This window comes from Anser cygnoides, chromosome 2 (genome assembly GCF_040182565.1).
Source record: "Anser cygnoides isolate HZ-2024a breed goose chromosome 2, Taihu_goose_T2T_genome, whole genome shotgun sequence".
In the NCBI taxonomy this organism is placed as follows: domain Eukaryota; kingdom Metazoa; phylum Chordata; class Aves; order Anseriformes; family Anatidae; genus Anser; species Anser cygnoides.
The window spans coordinates 69,142,758-69,170,505 of record NC_089874.1 but is presented as its reverse complement, the minus strand read 5'-3'; the positions used below and the strand labels follow the sequence as shown (position 1 = coordinate 69,170,505).

The window sequence follows — 27,748 nt, the reverse complement described above, 5'->3', positions numbered from 1 at the left end:
TGGAAAAATAGGGCGGATTAAGGTGTATTTGAGTGTTATATCTTTCACGATTGAATACTGCTGATAGTTCTGTGATTAAAAAAAGATTACATAAGAGTACATAATGACCTTGTCACAATCTTTTTTTCCCCAGGTGATGGCATCCCTTATTAAAATACTATATATAAGAAATAATTTTGTTCTCTAGAAGTGAACATTATTTTGCCCTCTTTCCTTGCATTGGTTCCACTGTTGTGAGAACAGTCACTGAAGAAATGTTACATATTTGTCGATGCTTTTTCTATTCTGTATGGTTCCTAAACAAGGTTTAAGAAAGTCCTTTTCAGGCTCAGATTCAGTGGTTCTTGTGCCCAACACAAAACCTCTTATTTTGGCAGTATGTCCTGAGCTGAGCTTCCATAGGTAGTCCATTCCTCAGAGCTGCTTTCACATCCCCGTTCATTGGATGTTGGAGGGTATAGCCATCTCTGTTTAGTTTGGCGACTGTTTATGTACTTGTCCATGAATTTTTCAAATATCGAACCTGATGATACTATCTACGTTTTAATATTCTGTGATGACAAATTTGAAGTTCACTAGTTTTAAAAAAAAAAGTAAAAGCACAAAATCCCACTTATTTTTAAACTGCCCTCTAGTTCTTTTCAGTACTTTAGGAATAACATGTCTTCCTAAATTATCACCATCACCATCACTGGGGATTTCTACCATCAGAATTAGGTGTATGGCATACAAAAGTGACCAGTAATTCAGAGAGCTTTATTTTTCTTATGTACAAGATGAAGATTAGCTGGTATCCTGCAAGAAAATTGCAGTGTTTGATATCACAAGCCATTTTCTGAATTTAGGTCATGTAGTGCTTTGGATAAATATAAGAAAAAAGTAATAATTCTGTAATTGAATGTGACTTTGATTCAACATTATTTTGTTGCTGTTGAAAGAAGGGGAAAAATAAAAGCTACAGTAAAAGCAAATAGAATCTGTTTCAATTTTAATATGGTATTGTATCATGATACATTTTTCTGCATATGTGAAACTATCCATTAGTCTATGATATGATTATGTTGCCATTCACTTCCACAAACAACCTTACAAGAGTCCATAAAATATGTTTTAGTAATTTACAAATCAAAAGAAAGATATTTGACAAGTAGAAACACAGATACCCATTTTGTGTATATATATATATATAAAAGGCTGAATATATATATATACACATACTTTAAACACAGAGACAGACATGTATATTAGTTTATGTGCATATATATAATAGAAGTTGGAAATTCTTCTTATAGTAAAAAGAATTCAGTGGGCAAAAATAATTTTGGAGGATTGCTGTTGTGCTTTATACTACCAATTTGAAGTGTTTATCTTCATTCTCAGGTGGTTTCTAGAAGTGATGGAAGAACCTTTAAATTAGACTTTTCAGAATAATTTGAATGCTTTTTCAGTCTTGTCACAAATAGGCATGCAAGTATGTTGCCAGATTTATTTTAAAGCATTGTAAGGACTTGGAAATATGCATTATTTTTGAGTTAATTTGGATGAAAAACATTTAGTAGAAGAATTTGACAATATTTGTTTGAGTAAGATTGCATCAGTGCAGACTTAGACAATAATTTTTGCTTTTTCTCCCAATTAATGAATGACATTTTTTGATGGAAAAGGCTTAAATATGCAGTTTAATCACAATGTGACTCTTCAGTAGATGGCTTTAATGATGTATGGAAAAATGTTTTCCCCCTCAATACAAAAACCAAAAACTCTTTTAACATGACCTATCATGGACATATATTGTGTTAAAAAATAATTGACATTCAGGTTTTATGGAGTGGTTATTTTTTTAGTGTTATTAATTTCATTGCAGAATTGAGGCTAATGTCAGGGTGTACATTCGGATAAACATCAACCTAAACATAAAACCGGGAGTAATTTAGGTTGGAAGGGACCTTTGAGTTCATCTGGACTATGTCTCTGCTTAAAGTATGGCCAACCTCAAAGGTTAGACAAAACTTTGAAATAAAATCAAATTGAATTTCTCACAAAATGCAAAGTAGGCTTTTATATTTATGTAAGAGAAGTCTTCCTCAGAGATACTTTGTTGCATCTATAGGCAAGTCAGTTGTTTAGTTTGACTTCGGCTTTTTGTTTTACTTTTTATTGATCTCAGGAAGCACTGTGTTGGATGTGTGCTGTAGGATTATCTTAAACAACAAAACGTTGAATATTTCTGTTGTTTGTTTATTTGCATGGTTGCTTTTGTTTGTTTGCATTGTTTTTAGAAAAGGCTGCAAAAGGAGACTCAGTTATTTGTATTTTTTCCCCAGAATAGATGTTTTGAATTGTGTTTATATTTCTGAATTTCACAAAAAGATGAACTTCCTGCAACATCTCAGAAAATTCTTAAATTTCCTTTAGTTCCCTTTATGGTTAATGATCATAGGTAATGGTCAGAGCTGTTCTAAGCTGTGCCTTTTCTTGTCTTGGTGACAGATTCTCTAAAGCTGTAAAAAAAGCAACAACAACACAACTCCTATGATGTTTAAAGCTCTTTACATCCTATCTGGAATCCAGCTGTCTGGAATACATTCCTGTAGCATTTATTTATTTATTGCATAACAATTATTATTATCAGAATGACTTTTACCTGAAGCGATTCATGCTCGACTGATAGGCTGTGAATTAGAGTACCATCTGCTTGCTGCCTATGGGCACCTCATTATATGACCCCTAAAAATGCAGTCTCATTAAATATAAGAGTAGAGGAATCATAGCTTTCCTTGGTTTCTGTTTTGTTCTAACTAATACTAGTTCTTTTAAAACCAGCTTAGGGCTAAAAAATTTCAGACGATGACAATTTTCCAATTTTCTTGATGGTCTAATGCACCTCTTTAAACTGTTTGGACTTGAAACCTCTTTCCTCATGTTTCCTGGGGCTGAGACCCTGATAGATTAGTTGTTATATCGTAAAAGAAATGTGTGTTTGTATGTTTTCTTTCCGCTTTTGGAGTTGAACAGTGTATCTCATTAATCCCATAAATGCTTGTCTTGGCTCCAGGAGAGACCCAGAGAGGCACATTAATGTCTGACATGGCTCTTGTTTGAACTTGCTTACTCTGGACCGGACTTTATCTTGAGGAGTGTCAAAAGGGGAGCAGTGAGGCCCCTGTGGCCCTCTTACCTCTGAAAGCCCGATAGAGATTCTTTGGTTGGAAGTAGCCTTTGCTGACTTTGATCTGTCAGACCAGCCATATTGCAGGCCCTGTAGGAGCCTCTGTGGGATTTTTTCTCCTGCACATCTTACCCAGAAGAGCAGAGGCTGCCTCCATTGCTGACAGCTTTCTAATACTGGCAGCCAATTAGTGCTGCTGCCTGAACTGGCAAGGTTTCTGAGAAAACCAGAAGATACTGCTGCCCAAGTTTAATCTCTGTTTCTGTCCCCAAGGTTTTTTCTTTTAATGCCTGAGATAAGTTAGACATTTTAGAAACAGGAATTTTGCCAACACTGAGGTTGTTTCCTTGGTAAATATTCTTGTTTGCTTAATGTCTGTTTTTTCCTTTCTTTTCCCCTTGTAAGCCTTTGTGGTTGCAACTCCAGTAGAGCTGACAGGGACTCTCTGAAGGTGGTTCACAGAAAGGGGTAGGCAGCAGAGGGTATACATAAGAAGGGCACTTACAAAGAGCAGTGGTCAAGAGAGAGGGAATAAGGGAGAGTTGTGAGCAATGATACACACTGAAAAACTCCACATTTGTGTTGTAAAAGAAGGAACTCTTGTTAAAGTTTAACAAAAGAAAATTGTTTGTGCTACTTGTGGCGTTCTTTGCTTCAGGGGGTCATACAGTAAAACTGCTCAGAATTTTTAAAAATAAGCGGGGTGCCACTCTAGGTGCTGACTTCTGTGATTTACTTGTTTATCATCTTCTGTCCCTGTAGAGGAAATAAATGTTTAATCTCTCAAGGCTGTACTCTGACTCTTCAGGCTGTTCTTGGCTCTAAATCTTGCATTATTGTCAAACTAGTAGTGCTAAAATAATTATGTGAATTCGTATAAATGAAGATTTATTTATATTTACCAAGCCAAGAAAAGGAAGTCAAACAACAGAGAAGAAACTAATTGGATAACAAGCTCTGTTAGGGATGTAATACAAACCTAACTATTTATGCAGTTAGAAAGGAAAAGGAATAAACAGCAGGTCAGATGTAGATAGCAGGTCAGTTGGAGGTAGACCAGGTACAATTAATCTGTGCTATAGAGCATGTTTACTAACACCTTTAAGATTTCTTCAGTGAAGAAAATTATAATATCTTTGTATAACAATGCCGAGATATTAACAGGAAAACCCGTGGAATGGCTGGTAGTGATAGGAGACTGACAATATGCTAAAATGTGGTGCAAGGGCAGATAGAATGGGGTACAGGTCTTTGTGGCTCTGCAAAGAATAATTCTGCATTATCAGCAGAAATTAATAAAAGAAAGAAAGTTGTAAAATGTTACTGGGTTTTCCAAATCCATTTGAAATAAATTAAAGAAACCAGGCAATTGAAGAAGTAAGCTCAGTAAGATTAATATAAAACAGTAGGGATACGTGAATCCATGCTGTATGTGACAGATAACATACTTCACTGGATAAGTTGGGATACTACTGCCTTGAATAGTGCCTTTATAGATGATGCTACTTCTCCATCCTCACATTTGTGTAACTCCAATGACTATTTGAGACTGTTTAGCTTGCAGACTGATGGCAGAAACAACCAAATGCAGCATGTGCACTGCAGCATGAAGAAGGACATCAGTTTGATAATGCTGGTGAGAAAGCATATAAAACATAAAGGAGAAATACCAGCCAAAATGATTGTTCAGTTGTATTTGGAATAAAGTTGGGGGATAAAAGTGATATAAAAGTTCTTAGTGATATGTTTTCAGGTCACCTATTCTTTGGGAAGTAATAGCGCTCTAATCTTTTAGAGCAGGAACTCCAGTTCTGGTGTTCTCGTACTGCAACTATGACTTAAGCTTTTCCTGGTAAGGATAGAAACCTGCCTAAAGGTGACCAAGTTAAAAATCTTTTAATGAACTCTTAGTGCGCAAATACCCAGTATATACTTCCTAAGGTGCCAAAAAATCTCCTAGCTTGTTCCTGTGGACTTAGTTCCAACATATCTCTCAGCTCCTGCCTTTGATGGACACATGGGTGTCTTGTTGATGGAATGCCCCAGTATGTCCTCAGGTCTGCTTGTAAACAGACAAATACTGGTACAAGGGCTGGACTGAGCCGGGAGAGGGAAACAGTGGCTGGGGTGGTGAGTAGGCAAAGCTGCTGCTTTCTAGTAGTAGTGTTGGCTTGTCCTGATGTAGAGCGTATTGTACTGTAGTTGCTGAAGCTAAGCTGTAATGGCTGCTTTGGGCTTAGGACTTCTTCTAAGGGCTTCTTCTTCTAAGAACTCAAAATTTCTTATGCTATGTGGCCTTGGGTTGGACAGGACTAGAGTGGAGCAAGAGGCCAGGAGGCACTGAATGCAAGCTAGGCAAGGATGCTTAGAGTATAGGAAAAGAGAGGGGCATCAGCAAGAGAGGATGCTAAAGAGGACCCAAGCATCTTAAAAATGGTCTAGGAATTTTTGGGTAGGGAGATGTGTTTCGCACTTCCCTGTAGAAAGGCTAGCTAACACTGTCTGGCTATTTTTCATCACCAATGCAGAAAAAGCAATAATCGAAGTTGCTCTTGCTATAAACATTTATGACATTTGCAAAACAAGTGATGAAGACGTTAGGAGTTCAAGTTGAAATATGTTTGCTGGCGATCCCCTTCTAGTTTAGCACTTTGAAACTTTATGGGTAGGCAACCAAAATCATTTCCTATTGGAGCTTACTCTGTCAGAAAAGATGAACTACCAAACTGAAAACCAGCTGATGGTTGCCAGCACTCAACAGCTGTATTCCTTTGTCTTATGCAACCAGAATACATCATGCCATATACGTGGTCTTAAAGCAACTTGCAATTTAGGGGGAAAACAAGTCAAGACTGCAGGCAGGAAAGGCTGGCGTGTTTAGTAATCCACAGGCTGTGTCATAGCTTAGTGCAACACAGTGACCTCATCTCTGTTCAGCATCTTCTAGTAGCTGTTCTCTGTGCTTGCCTTGGTGATTATAGCAAAGCCCTGGTATCTACAGCTCCATGAACTGAGTCAGCCTGCTAATGAGTCACAAAAGAGCAGTGTTCAGCAACACAGGCATTCACTATGCTGCCCTGCTTGGAACAGCTTCTCAGTGTTTATTTTTGTTTCGTGAATGGAAGTTTAGGAGGGGTCAGCTGTGTACTCCCAAAATTGACTTCTGAGGTTCTGGACGTTTCTTCTGTGTTCACAAAATGAGGGACACACACACACACACACACACACACACACACCCTTTCTTTTCACAGTGTACAATGAAGACAGCTATAATAACTTATTCAGAGCAGAAAGGGAAGGAAAAAATAGATGAAAAATGCAAAAGCTTGATAGTGATAGCTAAAGACATCAGTGGAATATCCAGAGCCGGTTGAATTAAGTGCTTAGATTATAACGATTAGAAAGTGTTCAGATACAGTAGGAGGAAAAATTCAGAATTCAGCAATGTATTTGTCCAGCAGTAATCACACTTCAGAAACAGCTGGGGGGTTTAATACTGTTATGTAGAAGCAGAGGACTGAGGAGACCTTCTGAATCACTTATTCTTTTCCCTTTCTTTTTCTGGCGCCAGTACTGCTTAGTTATCATTATCATTATAATCATCAAGTTCTATTACAATTCTTTCAGATTTCCCTTTCAAAATGCAGGGTGATAGAGTTATTTCTTCTGTGAGCTGAATAGCAGTCAGCAGCTGAGAGAGGGACCAAACAAAAAATAACTGTCAACTACTCTCAGGTGTTCAGAAATGTAACACCAAAAGCAGCAAAAGGTGATTTTACCTGTAACTTTTTTAACTGGTGGTGGAATATGAGAGAGTCCCCAAAAGACTTGTGGTAAATATTAGGAATGTTAGGCTAGTTTTCAAAGTTTGAAGTAAATGGCACGGTAATTAAAAACTTTGCCCCTGCTTGACTAGAATACTAATTTGGAGGAGAACTACAGGCTGGGTGTTGTGATCTGCGTTGAGTAAGAGTTCCAGCTAGAATTACCTTTCTGATACTTTCAGCTCTTAGAAATCTGTGAATCAGATCAGAAACAAAAGCTCATACAGAAGGCTGAGCTGTTAACAGGTACTGTTAGCCCATGACACTGATTTTTCCAAGTGGTGTTTCAGGTACTGATAGTGACTGTAAAAGCACTGTCCCATGGGAGCTAAGTGGGAGATGACATCTCCACCAGTTTCCCATTACTTGTAATCCCTGTCAAAAAGCAGTGTGCTCAGTGTCATTGCTGCTTGTTTTCAAGAAGTTGTACTGAAAGCACTGTGGGGAAGAATCTCACAAAGTGTGCATGTAGGCACCATACAGAGAACTGGGAACCAGTATAGCAAGATGTCTTGCACAATGCTGGTCTCAGCATTCATTCAGATAGCTTTTCTAAAGATCATATAGCATTAATTTGTTTATCAGCTGCAATTAAAAAATTTTCTCTGTGGATAAGCAAATCAAAGATTTGGCAAGTCCTTTCATTTTTAGTGAGTTCTAATCTCTAGGATGTGAAGTCATCAACTCTTGAATAATTTTAGTTAAATAGTATTGGAGGACACTTGTTTTGAAATAGTAACTTTTACTGAAGGAAGGATGAGTTTCCACAAGATACTCTAAGTGAACAGGAAAATTTAAAGCATTTAAAATTTTTGTAATTAAATAGCAAAATCCCAATGATTTGGAAGTAGTTCTTTGTCCTATCCTATTCTTTACCTCTCCCCACTACTCCCCAGGTCTTAGCATTATTTTTCAGAAAAGTCAGACATTCAGAAGCTGCTGGCATAGTTTTTGAAGATTAAATGGAAGTCGTCATTCATACAGTTTTTAAGACAGAAAGCTTTATTTTCTTCAGCCTGTTGGAAAATGCTGTGTTCTTTTATTTCAGTTCAATGCATTTGTTGTTCGTTTTGTAACATATTCAGAAATACATGTCAGAGTTGAAAATGTTTTGACCGTCTTACAGTCAGCTTTTATTTTTTAATAAGGTATATTTTAAACGTGTTTAAGGAACTGTCCTTCAGTATTACAAAATCTTTACTGGGTAAGTGTTTCATTTTTTTTTTTTATCTTCTGCAGTTCTCCTGCCTTTGATAGATCGCTTGGGAGATGCCAAAGACCAAGTTCGAGAGCAAGCACAGAATCTCATACTGAAACTGATGGATGAGACAGCTACACCCATGGTATGCTTTCACTTTATAGAGATTCAGATATAGGCCTCCATTGAGCTTTTTACTTATGCATGAGCTTGACTTTGAATATGTCACAATGTTATGGTGACTGTTAATGGTGTAAACGTTAAAGGCATTCTTAATGGATTAACACTGATGCATTGTTCAGCTGAAGATAAAAACCTGGCACAGCACAATTGTGCAGGTTATGCATATCATACCTAAATTTTGAGTAGATGTTGTCATGTCATGTGGCAGGACTTTGTTAATTAAAGGATGCTTGAAACAACCTACTGGATCTGTGATTGCAAAATGGGAATAAGTAAGTTTATTTTGCTCAGAATTTATTTTAAAATTTACTTTGTGCCTGACACTTAGTAGTCCAACAGTTGAGATGGTGCATTTTAACATAGAAAATCTGGCTTTCTAAATGTATGACAAACATACGTGTGAACCTTTGACAAACTGAGATGGGGATAAATTGCCCTCTGCCTTGTTTCTTATGTTGAAGTTCGAATTAAGCAAACCTTTTCACAGTTCTTAGCATTGGGTGGCTTCCAAGTGCTAAATATAGATATATCTACTCATAAGATTGTTTAACAGGACTTCATTGTTTGAGGACTGATATTATGTGTAACTCTGGGGAGCCTGGTTGTCAGTAGGAAGTGTTCTTTGAGTTCTGAATTTCTTAAAAGATCTGTTTCTGAGTTTAAATGCAGAAGTTAATAGGGAGTGTCTCTTTGTTTTTTTTTTTTGTTTTGTTTTGTTTTTGGGGGGGGGGGGGGACACCAAAACGAAGTTCTTTTGCTTGCTAGTTCCTGGCTTTGTTTATTCATAGATACAAATTTGAATGTTTGAGCACAAGGAATATGATTTTGCAAACTTCATTTGCAGTTAGAAAATTGTTTGTGGTTGCTTCGTTTGCCTGCTAGTAAAAACAGGTTGCATGTTAAGCAAGTATAGAAACCTACAGATCTGAGTGGGATTTAGGCATCAGAGCGTCATCCATAAAGCCTAGCCTTTATCTGTTGATGGGTTGCAGTTTTGATCGTATTCATTGACAAGAGACATGGCATTTATTTCATGCCTAAGTGCAAGTCACTCGCAAGCGACAAGTTCATGTACCAAGATGCTCTGAAGTACCTTGCTTACAGACCTGAAAGTACACCTACCTCTACAGTAACAGGCTTCGGATAAATGCATAGCATCTTGGATACACCTTTCTTAAAACAATCACTGATAAAGAGTGTTGTGATTCTTTGCGATAGGCCGATAGGCCCTCCTCACGAATGAGCTCTGGATTACTGGTCCATCTTTCAGTTTCTGAAGAGAGCCTTTGTTGTGAGGCTGTACTTCAGCCTCAAGAAGAGGAGGCTGAGGGGAGGCCTCATGGCAGCCTGCAGTTCCCTCACGAGGGGAGCGGAGGGGCAGGCGCTGAGCTCTGCTCTCTGGGGACAGTGACAGGAACCGAGGGAACGGCATGGAGCTGTGACAGGGGAGGGTCAGGCTGGGTGTTAGGGAAAGGTTTTTCACTCAGAGGGTGGTTGGGCACGGGGACAGGCTCCCCAGGGCAGTGGTCACGGCACTGAGCCTGTCGGAGTTCAAGAAGTGTTTGGACAACACTCTCAGACATAGGGTTTGATTTTGGGATGGTCCTGTGTGGAGTCAGGAGCTTGACTCTGTGATCCTTAAGGGTCCCTTTCAACTCAGAATATTCTGTGATTCAGTGATTCTATGATAGAAGGAAGCTTCCATCCCCTTTGAAGCTTTCCTGCAGTGTTGGAAAGAATACAAGATTCATGGGGTCCAAGGAACAGCATGCATAAATAAGGGAAGGCATGGCTCTTCTGGTAACTCCCCTAGGGTGGGGGAAACCCAGCGTCAGGTGTCTGTCTCAAGACATCTTATGTGTCATGAAAAAATTGGATGAAAAGCTTCTATCATCCTCACAGCAGGGACCAAAACAGAGAAGTCTTTCCTGTGCCTCCAACACTGAAATACAGAGTTTTAGGCTTCCTTTCCTGCAGAGAAACATCCCTTTGGAAGAGCTGGGTGGAATCTTTTTTTGGGGATAAGACTTGTATCTTCCTGATCTTCCTGATCATCTCCTCTGGTCTGTTCCAGTGTGTTTTTGAATAGTACTTAATTTGTCCTGTTGTCAGTTCCTTTTTCTTGTTTTAAATGTGTTTGGGTTTTTCTTGTTGTTGTGTTGTTTAGTTGTTTTTTGTTTGTTTTTTTTTTTTTAAGAGCTAGACATAGCTGTACATGGGCAGGAACCCTTCAAAATATGAATTGAGCTGGTATAAGTGCATGAATAGGATAAAAGAAGGTTGGCATCAACTGTTGCTAGCGAGACATGAGAGCTGAAATTTCTGAGAAGCCATTTGAATTTCTCTGTTTAGATGAATTCAGTTTTTAAAGTTAAAGGCTTAATTTAGTGAAAGACTAAATTTCTTTTCAGCCTGCTTTGTTTATTTCCATACTCTGCAGTTGCCTCTCTGGCTTTATTTTTGTACACCTACCATGGAGATTTCCTTTTTTCACATTTGTCCTGGACAGTGGCTTAAGTGGAGGGATGTTTTCTTTCATAAGATCCTGTTCTTTATTGTTAAGCTGTGTAATTTCAGCAAGCTATATTCTACTTATCTGAGGCTTGTTTTCTCTGAATGTAATGTAGGATAAGACAAACAAGAAACCACAGATGGGTCAAAGTGATCAAGTAGGCTCTAGCTGGAAAATCTTACATCTGCTGTGAAGTGTGCTCCTTCTTTAATAAAGAGGATGCAGTGTTCCCTGCTCCTAACGCTGCCTGCTTTGTTATCAGTAGCTGTTTGTGTGCATTTGTTTTTCTTTTGGCAAGGCAAATACAGTTGCAACCATTTGTATCTGAAAGATTTTATGTAGTCACTATACATCGCAATTGCAGCACTCCCAGGGTAGGAAGGAGGGTGGTGCCTGCGCTGCTGCGAACTGTGCCATTGCCAGTGTGCAGCCATTGCTAAGCAACACACCCCTTGGATGCTCTGCTTGAGAGCTGACGGAGGCTGTAATGGCAGCAGTGCAGCTGGGGGAGTTGCAGTTTGACTCTGTGCATCTACTCTGAGACACCACTGAGAATTCCAAGTCTCGTAAGTTTCGCGTTTACACTCTACACTCTATTCAGCTAGAGAATGACAAGGAAATTGAAAGGTAAACGGATAAACTGTGCAGTGAAAGGATAAAGGCAGGCAATGGAAAACAAAGGTGCAAGAAGGTAAACGAGGGTTTAGCGAGCCAGAGAATTATACTACAGGATGCGACACCAGCACAAAAGGAGAAATGAAATCATAACGGAAATGGAAGCGAAGAAGCTAGAATGAATTGGCAAGAAATAACTGAAAAATGAAGAAGTAAATTAAAAGTAGAAGAGAAGTAGACAGCAGGAGTATGGATAAGCACGAGCTAAAATGGATGAGAGGAAATTTTGGCAGGGAAGCAATGAGAAGCCAAAAGAATATAGCAACTTCTGCTTGAGTCAGTAGTTTGAAAATGTTAACATTTGTTTTGTGTTTATTAACTGTACCAATTCTGCATTTTTTAAAGCCATTTCTCGTGCAATAAAAATACATAGCTAGATTTGTGATGAACACTTTTAGAAATTGTTTTGGCATAAGAATAATCTGTATCATGTTTCATGCTGTACATTCTATAACTTAATTTTATCTGCAAAGTGCCTTTACTTTTCCAGTGGACCTGTCTTTTTTTTTTTTTTTTTTTGTAACTGTTATTAATGTAATTATAGAAAATGGATAGAATTACATCATATTGTGCTCCTGGTAATGAAAGACAATTATTTCTGTTTTATAGTACATTTGGGAACACCTTGCTGTTGGCTTTAAACACAAGAATTACCGATCCCGAGAAGGAGTGTGTTTGTGTCTTATTGCAACCTTAAACATGTAAGCTTTTTGTTTCTATGGAGACATAAGGATTCTATTCTTTTTCTGAATCTCCTATTTTGTCTGAAACTAACACTTTAGGAAGTCTGATTCAATTAAAGTAATAAATAGGAAAAGTTGAACAACTTTACCTGCAAGCTTTCATAAAGAAAGACTAAAGGTATAATATTTGTGTCTGATTTAAAAATAGACAAAGGACTATTAAGAGAGAGATGAAGCTTGATTAATATAAGTTTGTATTTTATCAATGATAAGCTAAAAGTTCATTTTCTGATTTTCTTCCAGAAAAAGAATTTATTTTCATTTTTTTTTTCAGTTATGGTGCACAATCATTAAGCCTCAGCAAGTTAGTACCGCATCTGTGTGCAGCGTTTGGTGACTCAAATAGCCAGGTAAGCATTCTGTTACTTCCTGGTGCTTCAGCAACTACAGTTTGAGAAAATTGAATGCAAAATAAATGTAGGCATTTAAGAAAAGCTGATAGGCTTGCTTGTATACAACAGATCATTTTTTTTCTATGGGACTGTAGTTAAAAATTTGCTTAAATAAGCAAAAACATCTGAAGTGAAAATCAAGATATAGTCGTAATGGTTACATATGTTGAGCTTCAGAAAACTTTTGAATGGAATCAGTCTCTTGATTTTTCTAAAGTTGCGTCTGAGAAAGAATACTAAGAATACAGAAAGGAAGAAGGCAGCAGTGGTAGGAGATGGGCAAATAAACGGAAGAGGTCTTTATGCTTATTTTCTTGATGCAGCAAAGTCCTTGTCTCCTCTGTGTACCATAGCATTGCTCTATTCTGGAGAAAATCAGTTAAGAATTTGTCTTGTTTGTTTATCATTAGTGAAGATGTAGTTCATATCTTGATAGAGTGGTTGTGGTTTTAATACAGACTGTTACAAAGAAAAATACCAAAATAATTCCAGAAAATCTTTATAGAGAATAATGGCATTTACTAACATGCATTTTTGGCAGTTTTTGTTTTGATGACTATGTTTTATATTTTTGTAAAAGGCAAGCTGTCTCTTTGCTTTAACTATTCTTAACCCTTACCCTATCTTGTCTTACTCCTATTCTTGTGCTTTTGTGATACTACCTAATTGCTTATGAAGGAAGTACAGGAAATGCTGGTAACTTTGGCCCACTCTTGTGGGCAGTCAGACACCTAGTTTTACAGAACGGCCTCACTGCTTGTAGAAAGAGATGAAGGCAAGATGAAGTATCAAGACTGAGTGCAGGGACTAACTTTTGGAAGTGTTGCCTAGTATGATAGGGTCCTAAATAAAGCACATTTTTGATAAATATTATTCTTATTTCATGTCATTCCCAGAAATTCCCTCTAGAGCTGTTATTTCTAGGATTTTTCATTTACCATCTGGAGATACTCCAACTTGGAACAAATACCATGTTGAAATAACAGTTGTATTTCCTTTCCATTCTCACTGTTTCAACCGTTCTGTGAAATGAATTGGTGTGCAGGCCGATTGGAAGATAAGTGAGCTGTCAGCAAAATGCTGTTTAGGTTTCTGTAATCCAGAAATGAATAATTTAAATTTGGCATTCACAGGTGAGAGATGCTGCCATACTAGCCATTGTAGAGATTTATAGACATGTGGGAGAGAAAGTACGAATAGATCTTACGAAGAGAGGAATTCCTCCTGGAAGGTGAGTTAGTTGTTTTCATTTTATTATCCTGAGCCATTCTGTTACTGGTTTTTGTCAGAACTTAAAACTTACTAAAAACTTAGTGATGTTACTAATGTTTCTGACTTTCTTTTGATACTGTCTTTCCTGCTTGGAAGAGGCATACGTTTATAGCTCAATGCAGTCTAATATTCACCAGTTAAAATACCCTGGTTTTAAGAGAAGCTGAGAGCTGGTGAATAGTAGAAAAATGTTTCAAAATTATGCAAATATATGCTGTATGTTGTGGGGAGTTACAGTGAACACTGGGGAAATAATTGGAAAATACTTGAATGTATGCATCTTGTTCCTTATTCTGGAGTTGGTATTTAGCCTGAATGTATAGAGTCACAACTGAATAACTTAAATCAATCCTTTTCATGCGTTGTGCGCGTGTGAGAGAAGTGTGCCTACATGCGTGAGAGTGAGATGAAAGTATGGCAAATATGCAACAAGCTATTACTTTCTTGAAGATAGTTATAATAAAGAAATATCCTCTCTTGCTTCTTGCTAATTACATCAGAACAACCCTTTCCACAATAGAGGTTTGCTTATGGGCCACAGTTAGATAAGAGAGAGCTGCTTTTCAGCGTACCTACTTTCCAATTCTGAAACTGAAATTTCTGGGATTTGCTGAGAAAGGAGTATTCAAAAGGAGTATAAGCTGATCTCATACACATGCTGTCACAGGACACTGGATATTTCTTGCAAAAGGTGAAATAAAAATCTGAAAATGCTTATTTCATCAGTAGTTTTTCTTTCTGAAGAGCAATTCTTTAAAGGCTGGTCGGTGTTGTTTGTAGCTTAGTTTATGTGAAATAAAAGTAGCCATTGTCTTCTTGCTACTCTTGTAAGGATTTGTTTCTTTAAGAAAACTAGGTAGAGCTTGAAATTGTACTTGGTGGGAAAGACTGTTTATACAATAAAATCTTTATAATTCCTTACTAAAATTATTTACACTTCTTAAAAATGTTAGCCTATTACAAACTAACATATCATTTTACTCGGAGTCTTCAGCATGTTTCTTGATATTGAGAAAACTGAATGTATCTATTATGTGGGGTTAGACAGAATATCAGAATGGATTCTGTGACTCGTGAGACCCCTCTAAAAATTATTAGCCTTAGTTTTTAATGATAATTTATAGGGTATTGAAATACTGTAATAGGAGAATGGCGTTGAATTTACTATTTCACATGCCAGGCAGAGTTCAGCCTCTTTGATCAAATGCTTTCCCTGCCTCTAGGAATGAGAAGTCATACATACTCATTCCTTTCTATTTAATGATTGTCACAGTACTGTAGTGTGAAATGACTGTGTGGTTACCACAGAAGTTTAAGCTATATTATTAGTACAATTTCAAAAATTCAGTTCTGCAGCAGATAATTGTATCAGAGAAAGTCATAATATATCAGAGCAGAAGAATGCAGATAACAAAAGCTTTTGTCTGTCCTAAGAGTGTTGGGTCTGATCATACATTTAGGTTCAGCACTTATCCTGTTCACATTTCCATGCAATACAAAGTAAGTAAATCTTGGGATCCAAATAGGATTAAACACCATAGGAGATTTTTCTCCTCAGGGTAATCAACAGCTTCTAATTTACTTGCAATAGTGGTTAACTTCTTATTCCTACTGCCTGAACCATTTGAGTATAAAATTCCCTGCGCTCTGAAAGCAAGCACAGTTTTACCATTTTCATTTACTTAAACAAGCAAGGTTGTACTTGGTGCATGTCAAACTGGTTCTTGTCACTGAATCTCAGCAGTTTCACACCTGACATCAAGGCCAGTGTAAAATAATACATGAGCTGAGGCTCAGTGCTGTGTCCTTTAAAGTAGTCTTCAGGCTGGGAGGAAGGGGGGAGATAAGATATACTTGAGTTGTTGCACAAAGCTACAAGTCTCCATCCCTAGCACTGTCAGAAAGTAGAAGTCCTTTAGTCTCTTCCTTCTTCTTAATGCAGTAACAAGGTACCTGACAAAGCTCAGGAAAGACGGATTAGCTCTGTCTCAGACTGTTGCTCCTTCACAGGCAGACCCACTTTAAGAGGTTTCTTCCCCATTCTCTGTCAGAAGTTCTCCCTTCACTTAGATGCATTAAACTTTTTGTGTGGATATGCAGGAGCTATGGTGTGTGAAGCAGCTTGATTTATGGCATCATCTTGCTGTTGTTTTGAGGGGAATTTATGTTCATATTTGTGTATCTGGGTAGGTTTTAAGGATTTTAAGTATTACAGATAATCTGTAATTCAGACACAGCTGTTTTCAGTTGTTCAGGTCAGCCTTAAAGAACCACACTGCAGCTCTTTCACTGTGACAGTGCATTAAAATGGTGCGTAAATGTAAATACTAGCACCATTACTTCAGTATTTGGTACATGTGATTTAATAGAATGTAGGCTTGTCCAGTTTACATAACAACTGACACATGAGAAGTCTGTGTGTTGCTGCTTGAGTGCACTCTGCCCTAAAGCTCTAAAAATGAGAGCTCATGTCTGCTGAAGGGAAGGAAAGTCATCAAGCATTGTTTAGAGAAATCAGTCAACTTCCTTAAATATGCAAATAGTGTAAGCATGTTGCGTCTATATAAATCCAAATGTAGTTAGTAGTTTAATAATACTAGGTTAAAAAGTCTTTATAATTTGCACCTGGTAGGTGTGCCTTTGTGGAAAATATTGGATTTTCTAGAGAAGCATAATTGGACCTGTATAGGAGTCTAGATGGTCAATAAAAGAAGATGGAGTTGCACTTTCGTATTTCAACTCTACTTGCTACTATCTCTATTTTTCTTCAGTGCAGTCTTATTCTTTCATAGAGATTAATTTGTGAATTTCTGTTTGTGACTGAAACCAGTGAGTTCCTCTTTCCATGTATTGTTTTTTAACTTATAAATCTCAGAACAATACCTTAATTTTGGCCTGAAGCACATTGCTCAAAAAATCAGTATCAAATCAGTGGCTGGAGATTTGGATGTTGTGTTTCACCTTTAGTTAAAGTTGCTGCCAAAGAGGATTGACAGTCTTTGGTACGGGGCCTGTAAGCATTAGTGTTAATATATTTGTGAATACTGAAAGTGCATATGGTATTTCTTGTTCTAAGAGCCAAGAATATTGAACAGTTTTTGTTCTGTTTGAGCCAAACGGAATTTCTTACAGTATGGAACATGTGTAGCTGATCTTCCATGAATAGAACTAGTACATGTAGATCTGGAGGAGAGCAGCAGTTGCTAGGTCTGAGTGTTAAAAGCCTTTTAAGAGTTTTCAGGAAGTCATCCGACAGCTTTTCCCACCATTACCTGAGAAACATAAATGTATATAAACACGTTTATTTGTTTAGAGAGCTCTTGTGTCTAAGGCCACAACTTGATATTTTGATATGTTATGTACTTTACAGGATGCATTTATGAATGCTACATTTTGTGTGGTATGCACATTCTACTTGTCTGTCTAGTTCATACTGTAGATAGGGTCCATCTGTGTGTCCAGATGTAGACATGTGTCTGCGAGGTTTTTTTTTTTTTTTTTTTCCAAAGGAGGAAGTAAAGGGAAATGTATGCCAGCTCACGCTGTGTCTATACTATAGAGAATGTGTCTGAAGTCAGAAAGATGTGATTGTAAGCTTTCAGGACTGGCAGTACCATGGTGTTCTCCAGCCTGCACCACTGACTGCATAGCTTTGAGTGTTGACAAATCTGTTACTGAATGTTCCTGGTTACTACTTTGTCAGATATTTTGCCCAGAGTGCGAAGCAATTTATGTATTATTATAATGTATTTATAAGGAAGCATTTCATTTTTCTCTTCAATTTAAAATGCTCATTAAAGTATTTTTTGATAACTAAGTTCAAAAGAGCAGGAAATACTTTTTCTTTCAAATTCTCCAAAGTGGGGAGGAGGGAGTGTGTGTGTGTGTACATGTACACAGCATGCCATCAATGTAACAGGATATAGAAAAACAAGGGGAAATTTTAATGGAAATCTCTTAATCTCTATAGTGTTGATGTTCAGTTTTTCTCAAGATAACAGCTTCAGTGTTTCACACATAGTGTTAAGTCCTTACTAACTGGGCAGACTGGTAATGCAGTGTTCAGTATGGAATCCAGTAGTGTTGAGGGGAACTCGTAGTCTCTGGTAAACAGTTAAAATACTTAATTTTGCACATATGTAGCAATTGCCTTGATTTCCTTTTAATAAAGTAAGATAGCATAGTACATTACTATGTGTATTGTCTGATCCTTCATACATTTGGAAGCATGTTGCACGTTAATGGGTTTCCACATGTGATTAGTGAATACTGGTACCCTGAAAGCATTTAATGCAATAGCTGTAGTTTTACTTTTTGAAGTCTAAATGCAAAAAATACATTACAGTATAAATTGCCTTTGCTTTACAAATCAACCTTTTAATGAAAAGACTAAGGTTTAATATTAAGGCAGTGTAGTCTGACATTTATGAATTGCCGCTATTTCAGACGATTTGCTGTGGCTGCAATGGTTGTAAATGCAACTGCAGCACAAAAGGGAGAGGTTCCAAGGAGAAGATTGACAAGTACATTAGGAGAAGATTATGCAAACTACTATGAAGTTATAGATGGCTTTGAGATAAGCTGAAATGGTAGAGTAACTGCTGGTTTGTGTTACGGATTATTCAATTACACAATTAAATTTTTTTTTGTTTGTTTAGACATTTGAAGTAAGGTAGGCCTTCCTGTGGAATTCTAAGCTAATGTGATGTTTTGGTTGTGGGCCTGTTGAATACATGACAAAGTCTGCTCTCCAGCAAATTGCTTTCAAATATTTGGAAAGTAAAACTAACATGTTGAGAGCACTGAAGCATTTGAAAGTGTGGGGAAATGCTGAGGCTTTTCATATTGCTTTCTGGCTACATTTCATGATTTTATTATATCCTTTATTAGTAGATAAAGGAGTTTCAGGTGAATGAAAGGGGTAAGCAGTGTTGGTTGATGGTTAGACTTGGTGATCTTAAGGGTGTTGTCCAACTTAAACGATTCTGTGGCTCTATGATTCTTTGACTTTGCTCTTTTCTGCTGTGCTATGAGAATTTTTATACCCAAGCGTTGTTCTTTTTTGGTTTTCCCAGTTTGTCTTAAAATAGTTTGGATTGTGAGCTCTAAATAGAGCCATTCAATATTTGTTCTTTTAGCAAATTTTGAATCAGATAATATAGCTTCTAGTCCTCGTAATGTAGCTGAGCTATATCCACTTAGAGAGTTGCAGACCGTCATGCGGTTTATAGTTGATAACTATGTGCTTAAGGTCAGGATTCAATCCTGCTAGTTTTGTATCTAAAAATTCACATGCATGTTAGATGTTACCATATGCTGAGTAGCCTAAGATGCAGAAAAGTCTTTGGAGAAATGTAAGGAAGTATTCTCAATTGTTTGCAGCTGAACAACTTACTATGTTAGTACAAACCCACTGCTAGTCTGTTGGTCAAATTTTTGTCTGTGAGACACTACTTTTACTTCATTTTCTGCAGAAGTGATGAGAAATAGCCGTTCAGGTTTGGCCAGCTTTCTTGCTTGAATAGCATTTTCTACCACGTGGGACCAGACTGAAAATGTGGATATGGATATTTTTTATTTTATTTGTTTATTTATTTATTTTTCTATTTACATTCAGCTAAGCACTTGCAGTGTGTTTTTTATTGTGAGTGTTTAAATCAGTGGTAAGTGTTGAACATAACTGAAGTGTTTAGTGTACCTTAAGTTTAGAAAAAAGTATTTTCTCTTTTTCAGTGGAGGCACAAGCCACTTCAAAAATATTTTCATAACAAAGCTGAGGTCTTGATAAAATTTATAATTGTCACAGAACAAATTAAATAGTGATCTCTATTTTGTTCACTTAAGCATTATATAGTTCAAATTGTTTCCTTACAGTGTTGTGTATAAATAGGGTAATATCACTGCCATTCTGAAGTCACTGTGTAACACTACTGAACCTGTACTTCTGAATTTTCATTATATTTAATAATGTTAATAATGATGCTCAGTTTTATTCTTCACTGACTTGGCTTAGCTTTATGTGCATTTGCGAGAAGATGCTCAACTAACTTAAGAAGAAGAGTCCTTTGGAAATTGTTTCTAGATATTCATAATACCTTGTATATTCTGTGTTACTGTTTTATATATATTAAACTAAGTTCTGTTTTTACCAGTAACCTGGGAGATTTCAGAGACGTAAATATACACGCGCACATACATATAATTTGTTTTTCTTTACAGGTTGCAAACAATCTTCACAAAATTTGATGAAATAAGAAACTCTGGAACTATGATTTTAAGTAGCATCAGTGGTGAGTATGAAAGAACATATGTTTATAATCAGCTTTATATTAACACAAGACAAATATTTAAATACTAGCATTAACAGTGTGAAATGGATGACTAGAAACATATGTAAGGCTACTAAGAAAATCGGACATTTACGTAGTGAAACAAACTTATATTAGCAAAAGTGTTTTGGGGACTGTCAGAATACAGTTGGAAAAGGTTTTGAAACTGCACGGAAACCAGCAGAGAATCTTTAACAAGTTATGCATCCGCTCAGTAGAGGACACAGGAATGCTGCAGAGTATTCATGCGCAGAAAAAAAATCAAACGAGCCTTTTTCCTATCTTACAGCATTTCTAAAAGAAAATGGTAATCAAGTCATGAATGTATTATGTGATTTTTTTCTCAGTTTAAAGTGTTGAATAATGATTGTAATACATAAAATTCTCAATTGAAGATAGGTGATTGCAGCATTCAAAGATACTTTAATGTTTAAGTTAAGACTTCCTCTTAAAATTCCCCTCTAATGTACTGAGTTTAAGGTCTTTTTTTGGTGCGTTTCATGAAAACAAAACCTGTTGTGCAAAGAATCCTTGTTGCTTCCTACTGCATTCCTGAGTTAGTATTTTATAGTATGAAAGAGCAAAACCATCGTCCTTTCCTACTTAAAAGTATACTTTAAGAAAAAAGGTTGCATAATATCACAAGGGCGGTGGTGTAGCAGTGGCTTTAATATGACTGGATTTGAAAGCTTCCTATCTTTCTTCTGTAAGCAATCAGTGGGTTTTGATTTATAGGGGAGTGTTTTCAGATACTCATTTTTGTTGAAACCAGTTATTCTGACTGAAAAGAGGCTCTGCTAGATCTAAGAAGTAACCGTGCAAGAGTAGATTTTTTTCTATGATTCTATGATTTTGAGGAATGCATGTGATTTCTTATTGTACAGAAATGTACTTTTTCATTTTGAATGTTCTTACCTTTCTCTTGTTTGTGTGAAAATGGAAGAGTTTGTAGGTTTGAAGAAATGTGTTTTCATACCTTTTCCTTGAGGTAATAGAGTTTTATGTTGCATTCTGGTTTGAAGTAAAACATTGCTGTTCTTAACACCTGAAGAATAAAAGAGTAGATTTGTACGGACTGATAGAAAAAAATAGAAGAAAATATGTGTTAATTTTGGAGGAAAATGTTTTACATAACTGTTCTGTTAGATTGTAGATTTATTCCTTTTGGAAGGGTAAACCATTGGTTTTTGCATTTAAAGTTCATGCTATCGCATAGGTTTGAGCTGTTCAAAGATACATTTTACATGTGTGTTTTCTGTTGGCAGTTCTCAGGAGAACTGAGAAAGTTAGAGGAGGGAATAAAAATGTGTTGAAATAATTTAAATGTATATGAAAATATAAATACAACATAGTTATTGCTGGACTAGTTTACATAGCACTTAAGAGCTTTTGGTCTGTATCTTATGAGAATAGACAAAGTTTCTTTTTCTTTAAGCCATTTTATCTCATCTGTACAATGCAGGTGTCAGTGCTCATTTACAGTGGTATAAATAATTTGTCTTGTAGATAGCAAATTGTGTGCAAAAGTTACTATAAGTCCATCTGTTTTGGTCCCAGAGACAGAATCCCTCTAGTACATTTGTTTCAGTATGTTTCGTTGAACTGTGTTTATCTGTTGAAGCCATCTATACTGTTATTTTTAAAATGTTACTGAAAATATATTCTTCTATTGTTAGTGCTTTATCTTGGCTTTGTCTTTCATTTGATGAAGCTTTCATTTAATGGATCTTTGAAAGCCAACAGGCGAGAAGCATGGAAGGCATTGTGCCTAATGAGGGGACTGGGCCAGAGTCTTAGTGCTGTTGCTTGATTAGTTATTAAAAACTTAAATACTATCATGCAAATAACTCGTCTCTCTGGCTGACCTTTGATTCCCTCTCCCCTTTCTTGATTCCAGCATCTTCCCTTGCAGTCAGCTGTGGCTAGTGAAAACCAACATAGTTTCTTTACTGTGAATTATGTGAATGAGTTAGCTGCTATGTAAAACCTTGTGTTTTGTCTATATTCATAATAATGCAGTGTATCACGAGAATCATATCAGGATGTGTTTGTCTGTCATGCCAAGCCTTGCGTGTAGTGCTTGTCATGCCCTTCCACTCCAACAGAAATGTTCATACCCCTGCAAACCAGGAAGGTTCTTTAAAGCACCTCCCCATTTCTCAGCAAATGAATTTTCATTTCTATGGAAACAGACCCAGCAGCCAATCTCAAAGCTGCAAAAGCACTTGTTCTTGCTGGCTAGGGTTTGCAAATACTGTTTTCACTAAGAGAATTTAAACCGACTCCAGTGTTGGGTAGTAGTGTAAATTTTGAGACGTAGAATTAAAAGTAGGGAAAATAGTAACACTGAGCTCTACACTTTGCTCCATTCAGTAGACAGAATTATCCAAACTGAATATAAATTGTATGTCTCTATTCAACCCATGCAATTTTCCTATTTAAATGGTATGTGTCATAGTGTTAGCTTCATAAATATGTGATAGGATACAGCGATTTTAGTATCACAGTTATGGGGGAGCTATGTTACAGGTGATAAAAATACAGTCAAGTTACTATGTTCTCCTAAAAAAAAAGGCAAGAAAAATCCATAGGACTAGTGTGTATCTGTTTTGCCATATTATGTTTTTTTTTGGTGGTGGTGGTGGTGATTTTTTTTTTTCTATTTCCCTTTGTTGGTTTCTTTGTGGAAACAAGAGTTTCTATGGAGACAGTGACATCACATTCTGGCTGAAATTTTAAATTTCAGCTGTTACCTGTGGTAGCTTGTATCTTGAAATATGAAAATTTGCGGAGCAGCAAAGCACTACTTTCAGTTAGAGTGTGTTTGAAAGTCGAGGACGTGTGCAGGCTGATGCACACACCGTTTTTCAAGGCGCTTGTGCGTGTTTTTAGGACCTTCACCAACTGAGCACCCACCCTGCTGCAGGTGAGCGGTTTACAACCACCGCCAGCTTCCTGCCTCTCCCAGCGACAACCCCTGCCAAACTTGAAACTGTCCCTTGGACAAGAGGCAACAAATCGTGAGGAAACACTTTATTATTATTTAACCCCAGCGATGGCGTCGCGCCCCAGGCGCGACGCGGGGCCGAGGCAGGAGCAGGCCGCGGCCAGCCATTGCCCGCAGGCCGCTCCTTTCAGCCCCGGGGGCCGGGGGGGGCGGCTCCTTGACGGGTCGAGGCGGGCCCGGGGCGGAGCGCTGTAAGAGTCGGGGCCGGGCCGGGCCGGGCCGTGCCCGGAGCGCAGGGCTGCTATTTTGAAGCGGGGCGGCGGCTGTGGTGGCGGGGAGCCGCGCTATGATGGCGGTGGGGGACGGTGAGTAACGGCGCCATCATAGGGTCGTGTCCTTCCTCATCCTCTTCTTCCCCCCGCGGTGCGGGCGGGCAGGAGGGGGCTCGCTGCTGGGGCCGGGCTGTGTGTGGGGTGAAGGCGTGGGTCGCGGCCGGGCACGGTGCCTCGTTACACAAACCCCTGGAAGTAGGTCAGTGAAGCACTGCGGGATCCATGCCTCTGTCTTCCTTAAAACTGGACGTATGTCCCATCTCCTGGTGGCGGTGGCTTCCTCTGTACCCCTTGTTGTTTTCAGAGAAACTTGACGAGCTGCCGTTGGGTTTGAAGCAAGTTTTAGGATGAACGAAGAGGGCTTTGCATTTGCAAATTACATCCCTACTCCTAAATAATATTTAAACCTCTCTTCTTCCAAAGTTTAAGCACTTAAATTAAGGCAAGAGCTTCTCTCACAAAGTTTAACTACTACAATTAAGGTAAACCTTTTATCTGAATTTGCTAAGACATCAGCAGTAGGAATCCTAGAGAAGACCACTTCTAAAGCATCTTAAAATCTACATTCACCACTTAGTTCTTTGCCTGTGTGGAGCTGAAACAGAGTCAGAGGGAGCAGAGCAGCAAAAGTAAGGCTGTGCTGCACTGTTCAAAATACTCAGGCACTTTTCTGGTGTTTATGTTTTTATTTGTCATCGGCAAGCTGCAAGGGAAGTCAGGGTAAGTAAGCTCTTTGTTGCTCATTTCTTTTCTAACAATGTTTTCCTTAGTGTTTGTTTCCCATGAAGCAGCCTGGTTCTCTGTGATGTAAACATGGATTGTGGTAACTTGCAGATCAAGGGTGCAAGCTGTAGCCTGTTGAAGAATAACTGTATTCCCTAGGCAAAGCCATGGGATTTTTGTGGTTCTGTAATGGTCGAGGTTTATAAAGTGAGGGTGGTTGTGGAGCTCTCCCCGTATAATTAAATTTGTCATTAACAAAGGCACTAAGAACAAAGTACTGTTCAGGCAGTCAGCTGATGTTCTGTGTGGGAGCTTTGAGCAATAATGCCAGACACAATTAAGAGTGTGTAGGATGATTATGTAGCTGTTGGTCTCTCTTAAAACTGTTGTTTACCACATTTACAAGGAATTCAGTCTTTCGGCATTGTGCTATGAAATTGTTAGGGAAAACAAAACCCTAGGAACTATTAAGAGAACGTTTTGACTTCTATTTCTGAATTGATATGCCTGTTTAGCAGTCATTTTCTGTTTTGTGAGTGTCCTGAAACAATTTGTTTGAAGGTTAGTGATTCAGTAGCCTTTGAGAATTGGCTTTCTTGACAAAATGGTGCTTCATTGTGGCCAGTGTGTATGTTTAACTTACTGCTTGTGAAGGTGGGCTGATGTTTTGAAGGCTGCTGTGCAGGTAGGCCAGAGAACAGAAATTTTAGTTTATTTCATTTGGTTTGCCTAGATATGCTGTAAAATTGCATGGAGTATGTTTGGAAGTACTATATAGAGGTCATAATTTCAACATTTTGCCCTGAGTGCAAGACACTGGCTTGTTCTAACTTTTTGGCATTCTTTCAGTTTTCTTGAACATGAGCAGAAATGTAAATAAAATGTGGTGCTTAGTTGTTGAATCTTAATCTGATTTCTCAAGTGAAGATTAAAGGGAAGAGCCAAGTCTTCTGTTTATCCCTGTGTTAACTGTCTCAAGCTCTCCAATTTTTTGTTTGGAGCATGTAGAGGAAGAAAACAGTATTGTTTGTGGTCCAGCAAACAATTGAATTGTTACTTCCACTGTACTGAATGCATGCCAATGAGAAAGCATTCAGTGGCTTGATTTAAAGGCATTTCACATACTTCTGTGAATGTGAATGTAGGCCTGTTTGTTCCGCGAGTTGCTGAGGAAGCTTAGTCAAGAACTGTTCCTCGCTCTGGATTTCTTGTTTCTTGGAGAAGATGTTGCATTTCTGACCTTATCTGTTGATAAACAGATTAGGATGTCTAGGAGGTAGTAAAGGTATTTGCAGGGTGGCACATTGCGTTGTACATTCCCTTGATGGCCTGTAGTTCAGTGGCTTCTATCTGTGCTTTGTCACGTTGTCACTCACTTCACTGTGCTACTCTGCTATTTCATAGGTAAGGGACTGTCCTGCTCTCAGTTCAGGAAGATAATTGAAATAAGGAAAAAATTATCTGCCTAAAACTTGGGGCAGGGAGAGGAAGCGTGAAACGGAGATTAGGCAGAAGTTTTGTTCGGATGCAGTAAATATTGCAGTTCCAGATATAAGGTATTTGAGAGCTATCTGAAAGCATCTAATCAGCTTTGTAAGCAGACGTATTTGGTGCCAACACTTGCTGGACTAGCATATATTGAGTGTTATATTTTGGATCATACAGATGAAAGAGAGAAATTTACTTATTGGATTTTTATTTAAGTGACATACAATGTCATGATGTTTCGTAACTTCAAGCACTTGTCATGTTTCAAATGATAAAGTATATGTAACTGATTTAGTTGTGTGTTCTAGTAACTATATGTAAATATAGTAAGAATCATCCTTGTATCTCACTACATATGCATATCAAATTATGAGTTTTGTTTTCTTTCAAAATACCTCATTAATGTATGCATGGTGCTAGAGTATAAGAACAATCTTCTATTCCCTTATGTTCTTCTGAGTGGAAGGCTGTCTTCCTAAGTCTTTAATCTGATTAGTACTTTCTGTAAAATGTGAGTGCTGTCCAGCTTTAATATTTTACTTTCAACTGAAAAAAAAATGGACATGTTAAAGGTACAGAAACTGTAGTTGTGGTTCAGACAACAGCTTGCTTTTAAATATATAAAATTGCCATGTATTTGCATTTTTGGTGTGTATTTATGACTTTACCTTCATTTGGTGCGAGGGTGGAGGCTTTTTAAACCCACATGGTCCTGTGGATGATGGTAATAAATTTGTTGTTCAGTCGGCCTAGAAAATGGACAGGATGTAGCTGTGATGCTTTCTACTCTCCAGAGCTGCTTCCTGAAGCAAGTATTTTAGACGCTAGCAGAAGGAGGTACTGGGGAATAGAAATGTATCACTTGTTCCCTTTTCTGTTCTTCTTTGGGGCTGTTTCTACGCATGCTAACTGTGCCTGCACTGGCTCCCTTCCCTCTAATTGCTGTGCACTCCTCCTCTTCCATTGTTAGCAGCTGGTAGGCACATTGGTTTGGGAAATGGCTTTACTCTCTGTGCTTAAGAGACGAAGGACAGATGCTGTGAGTTGGAATTTGATGGCTGTTCTGAATCAAACCAGTTGGAAGCTTTTCACTGTAAAGTCGTATGGTACTCTCACTGATTAGCATAGGTTCTGAGTAGCATTTTGTCTATAAAGTGCGCATACCATTGCTAGTAGCTGTAAAAGAACAGTGGAACAGTGAAACAACTAAGTGGGAGAGGGAGGGAATGTGTAAAGCAGCCAAGGGCTGTATGAAAAGGAACCATTTCTGCTCATAGAATGGATGAACACAGCAAAGTTCAACACTGGTGTGAATTTAAAAAAGCTTCCAGTAAGAAATAAGCAACTGTTTCCTCAATAACAAATGCTTGGAGTTGCAAACGTGAAAACATACACTTAGTTTCGCAAAAGAACCATGGATTCTAGAGTGATAACTACACATATATATTTTTATATATAGGTATATATATATAGTTCTAGAATAATAACTATGAATAAGTTTTGTCTTCTGGTTTCTAAATGAAATTCAGTAAGTGTAAAGGAACTTCTGGTATTCAGTTTCAGGAAGCTTGTGTATGGATGTTTCATTTTTGTTTTGTTTTGTGGTGGAGGTTGTTTTTTTCCTTAAGCATGACAATTCACTGAAAAGGTTTCCAGATATGCTTAATTTGGCATCTGGAAGTGTTAGTTGCTTTTGGAGTATGTTTCTGTTTTTAGGAATAAGTTATACGGAGGGAAAAAACCTTCTTGGTGTTTCAATTAATAGCCTATTTTTTGAAACAACTTTGATTAATCCAGACTATGGCTTTTATATATATATAATATTATGTATGTATATAATATATATACATTTTTAATTTGTGTGTATATATATTAAAAATGTAAATTTTGAAATGAGTGTTAGAATTGCCAACGGCCCAAGGAGAAATTTATAGTCTACTAAGCATTTTCTTTGACAGATG

At 37.7% G+C, this 27,748-nt stretch overlaps 1 protein-coding gene across 45 annotated transcripts in view; it reads left to right on the top strand.

Moving 5' to 3' along the window:
• CLASP2 (cytoplasmic linker associated protein 2) overlaps window positions 1–27,748 on the top strand; it is a 141,681-nt gene that overhangs the window by 12,016 nt on the left and 101,917 nt on the right. For 43 of the 45 annotated variants that reach the window (XM_066992332.1, XM_066992335.1, XM_066992345.1 and 40 more), the window contains 5 exons: window positions 8,233–8,336; window positions 12,171–12,262; window positions 12,579–12,654; window positions 13,830–13,927; window positions 20,188–20,258. In XM_066992332.1, coding sequence (XP_066848433.1) covers window positions 8,233–8,336; window positions 12,171–12,262; window positions 12,579–12,654; window positions 13,830–13,927; window positions 20,188–20,258 — 441 coding nt within the window. Of the gene's footprint in view, window positions 1–8,232; window positions 8,337–11,304; window positions 11,453–12,170; window positions 12,263–12,578; window positions 12,655–13,829; window positions 13,928–20,187; window positions 20,259–23,467; window positions 23,610–27,748 lie in introns of those variants that run through there. The other 2 variants (XM_066992355.1, XM_066992357.1) reach the window with 2 other exon arrangements.